Source organism: Alligator sinensis, unplaced genomic scaffold, assembly GCF_000455745.1.
Source record: "Alligator sinensis unplaced genomic scaffold, ASM45574v1 scaffold87_1, whole genome shotgun sequence".
Lineage (NCBI taxonomy): Eukaryota > Metazoa > Chordata > Crocodylia > Alligatoridae > Alligator > Alligator sinensis.
In genome coordinates this window covers 622,356-626,450 of record NW_005841929.1, presented here as the reverse complement: position 1 = coordinate 626,450, position 4,095 = coordinate 622,356, and the positions used below count along the sequence as shown (strand labels likewise).

General features: G+C 46.0%; 1 protein-coding gene across 1 annotated transcript in view; it reads left to right on the top strand.

The window, feature by feature from the left end:
* Positions 1 to 4,095, top strand: part of LOC102374387 (aldose reductase-like) — a 12,353-nt gene that overhangs the window by 895 nt on the left and 7,363 nt on the right. Inside the window, exons 3-4 of the mRNA XM_014517893.1 lie at positions 1,364 to 1,441; positions 2,491 to 2,613. Of these exons, the coding sequence (XP_014373379.1) occupies positions 1,364 to 1,441; positions 2,491 to 2,613 (201 nt within the window). The remainder of the gene's footprint in view (positions 1 to 1,363; positions 1,442 to 2,490; positions 2,614 to 4,095) is intronic.

Below are 4,095 nucleotides of genomic sequence, written 5' to 3'. Positions count from 1 at the left end.
CCAACACCATCGCCTGGCGGGAGGGCTGCTGGTATCAACTGGAGGTAAGGGAGGAGCTGTAGGGGATGGTCAGGAGGCTCCTGGGCATGACCTAAAACTGTACCCTGCTAGGAGTGGGTGGCTTGGTAGGGCTCTCAGGGGTGCGGGAGCCCCCAAGAAATGCCAGGCCAGTTACCACCCCAGTGAAAGGCAGGTTGGGGTGCCTTATCCCCTAGCCCCCACAACCAGGTGGGTTACCCACTTTGTAGGGTCTAGAAGGTGGACCCCAGAGAGAGAGAGAGTCGGGCCATAGACTCTTAACCTGTCTTGACATCCCCTGACTGGTCCATGCTGGGGCTAGGACCGGAAGGGTCAAAGGGCCAGGGGCCCACCGCGAGGAATGCCCAAGAGTCAAGGGCCTGGGATTCCGGCTGGCCTGGAGGTGGGCCAGGGCTAGAGAGCCGAAGGTCCCGGGGGGACCACACCCATAAGGGGGAAGCAGCTCAGGGAGCTATGCAGCTGGGAATGAAGGCAGAATAGGCTGCCTGAATGGAGGGATCTAAGTGGGGTCCAACTAGTAGGATTCTGGGGCCCAGTGTGGGGCCAATGATGTGAATAACAGCTGGATGCCATCTGCGAGGCTTGGGCTACACTGTAGGGGAGGAATGGAGCCGCAGATAATGCCCCCTGGCATCGGGGCAAGAAATGGGCAGCCTCCCGCTTTATTAACATCAATTGATCAATTAACAACAAGGTGTGGCAGGAGAGAAGGCAGGCGGTTAGCCCAGAAACAGGTGGGCAGGCCACAGTGAGATCGGTCCGGAGCAGGCCCCCTGTTGCACCTTCCCAAACCAGAAAGTCTGGTTGTCCATCTGACAATATCGATGCCACTTCTAATACGCTCTGGAAGGAAATGTAGTCTTTGATTGGTAAGGCAGCAGCTCTCTTGCAAGTTCCTGGCCATTTTCTTGTTTTTTCAGCATTCCCAGGCCCTTCTGGAATAGGATGCTGTTGGTACAAATCAAATCCAAGTCAGTTGCCTCATCAAAGTTTAGTGCTTGTCTGTCAGCTTCTTCTGGAACATTTCTTTCTGACCGTGTTTGGTACTGAATTCCTGATTATCTCATTTCTCTACTGATGGTTTGTTTTTAAATCCTTCATATACTTTTAGACTTCTGCCCTCTCACTGCCTGAGCATAATACTTAACATCTCAAAGGATTAATTTGATTATAAATTATTTGTATATAGAGGTTATTATATTTGGCTCCTTTTAACTCGCACACATTCAAAACAGGATGTCCAGCATCATTTGCTTGTAGATTATTTTGTTTTACAATAGAATGTTCAGCCTATCTTTAAACTATCTTTGTCTCACAATGATAGGAGGGAGAGGACCCATTTCCTCTGGATGAAAATGGCATGATAATTCCTAGTAACACCAATTTTCTGGACACATGGGAGGTAGGTTCACTGGTAGTGAAAGATTTCTTATGTTTTTATATTTATTTGCTAGTTTGAAATCCTGGGAAATAAATTGCATGTCCTTTCATGGTGGCAACATTTTTTAGGGGCTTTCCAACATCAGGAATACAGGACACCTGATTGTTCTACTCCCTGGCTTCTTTCTGTGTTATTCCAATCAATTTAAATGTTTTCATGTCTACTTTTTTAGCACTTTTTTGAGGTAGTATCAAGAGAGACTTCGTGGGCGCATCCCCATTAATGTGCACATGCAGGGGCATGGGTTTCCTGTGGGACAAATAGCAGCAGCACATTTATGCCACTGCTATTTGTCCCCAGGAATGCCCCTGCTATGTGTTCTGGTGCACAGCAAAGTGACTTGGGTGGGGTAGGGAAGGCTGGGATCAGCACCTATGCTGGCCTCAGCAGCCTTACCTGGGGTTCTGGGGACCTCCTGGGACAGCAGTGGTGCTGAGCTGGCTGCTTGCAGCCTGGCTGGCAGTCAGAATATGTCTCAGCATGGTAAACACTTGCATGTGTGCTATGTGCAGTTTGCAGCATTCTGAGCTGCTTTGAAGTGCCACAAACTGCACGTGCATGCTCATGGGGATGTGCCTAGTGTGTTCAAATGTGTTAGATACAACCTAGTGAGGAGAAAATGAGACAGTCACCATACTGAGAGGTGGCACTTGGGTATCTTGTTGTCCTTTCCATTCTGTCAGCTAAGGAACAAAGCAGAGGAAGCATTATTGATGACTTGGAAGAATAAAGAAGACTTTGTAGAATGTTATAGGTATAATGTGCTGGCATAACTGTAAAGTAATATGCATACAAAAAGGTTGTCATTAATATTTATTTATAATACTATAACACCTAGGAGACCTCCTCATATATATTAGAGTGCTACTGTGTTAGCCATTGTACAGACACCAAAACAAAAGACAGTGTCTTCCCCAAAGAGCTTACAATATAAGTAGCTACACCAGGCCATTTCTCTGTGTAAATGAGAACTTAGTTAAATACAGCGTATGAATCTGTTGTCTCCTCAGGCTATGGAAGAGCTGGTGGATGCTGGGCTGGTGAAAACCATTGGAATCTCCAACTTTAATTCTAATCAGATTGAGCAGCTCTTGAGTAAACCTGATTTAAAATACAGACCTGTCAATAACCAGGTAATCTGTCTGTTCCCATGGGAGAAATTGTCTGAAGGATGATGATGTGTGTACACGTTTGGGAAAGTGTGGAGGCAGAGCCATCCCTAGGGGTGTGTGGGGTTTGGGCATATCAGCCTGTGTGGGGCTGGTGGGGTAGCAAGTGGCTGGAGCATGGTGCGGGGAGGGGGGTGTTGGTGAGTCTCCAGAGCACAGCATGGGGAGGGGGGTGTCAAGCAGCCAGAGCACAGAGCCGGTGCGCAACAGCCGCAGCAGGGCCTGTACAGCACTATGCATGGGGCCCGGGGCAGTCGCCCCAATTTGTACCCCCCTAGAAACTGCCCTGTGTGGAGATATTATATAGGATAGTTTAGCATGGAAGATGAAAATCCCTCTATATACAAAAGACATAAATTGCCTTAATGACAAGGACTTTTTTTTTTTTCACCATATTTGTTTTGTTTTGCTGCATAATTGGGTAGTGAAATAAATAGCCTGATTTTCCATAGTACTGAAAAACTTCATCTTCAGTTGACCTATGGGAGCAGTAGGTGCTCAGCACCACTGAGATCAGGCCACTTTATTTGCTAGCAGGCAGTGCCTGACACTTTCCATTTATAAGATCCTCTATTTTGTTGCTTATACCCTTGCCAAATGACAATCATTTCTACCGAAATTTTCCATGCCTCAAGCTGAATGTTTCTGGAAAATTTCAGCCTAAACTTTCCTGCTGTGGCTTAGCACAAGATGAGTGAACAATGTGTTTCATACACATTAAATATTTTTGAAACCTTTTCTTTGAGAATCTTTGACACTTCCATACTAAGTTATGGACATAACATTTGGCAGGTATGTGCCTTTAATAGCCCTGTAAAACTGTCTGAATTTGGTCAAGTTATAAGCCAATAAAATACTACCATTGGCATATGACCAGTGATGAGTTGTTAGAGCTTTACAGATACATTCCCTAAAGATTCCAGCTCTTCTAAACATGCTACTTTCCCAGGTTAGTGGGCGCAAAGTTTGACATTCCCTGGAGTTGCAGCTCAGAGCTGCATATAGGGTTCTATGAGCTAGGAAACTCTCTCCTATGCCCTAAAGACCCTCAGATAGGCCCAGATAGCCCAGAGGAGGAAAAACTCTTGATCTTAAAGTAGAATTTTAAAGTAGAAAGTCAAGAACCAGGCTGGGTAGTGACAGATGGATGAGTAGAATGGGGCAAATAGCCATTGAGGGGTAGAGACAAGATATGGAAAGGAACAAAAAGCTGGCGGGTGATAAAAGAAGGACGCTAAGATTGAGATTTTGTGTTGGGGATAGATTGAGACGATGTGGATAAGGAGGAAGGCACTAGGAATAGGTATGGAAACATGTAGATGTGGACTAAAAGGAAGCTAGTGGGTAAGTTAGTGGGGTATGTGCATATTTGAGGAGGAGATTGGAAGAGAAGGAAGACAGATCTGATGAGCCGTGAAGGTGAGGGGAAAGTACTGGAGAGAGAAT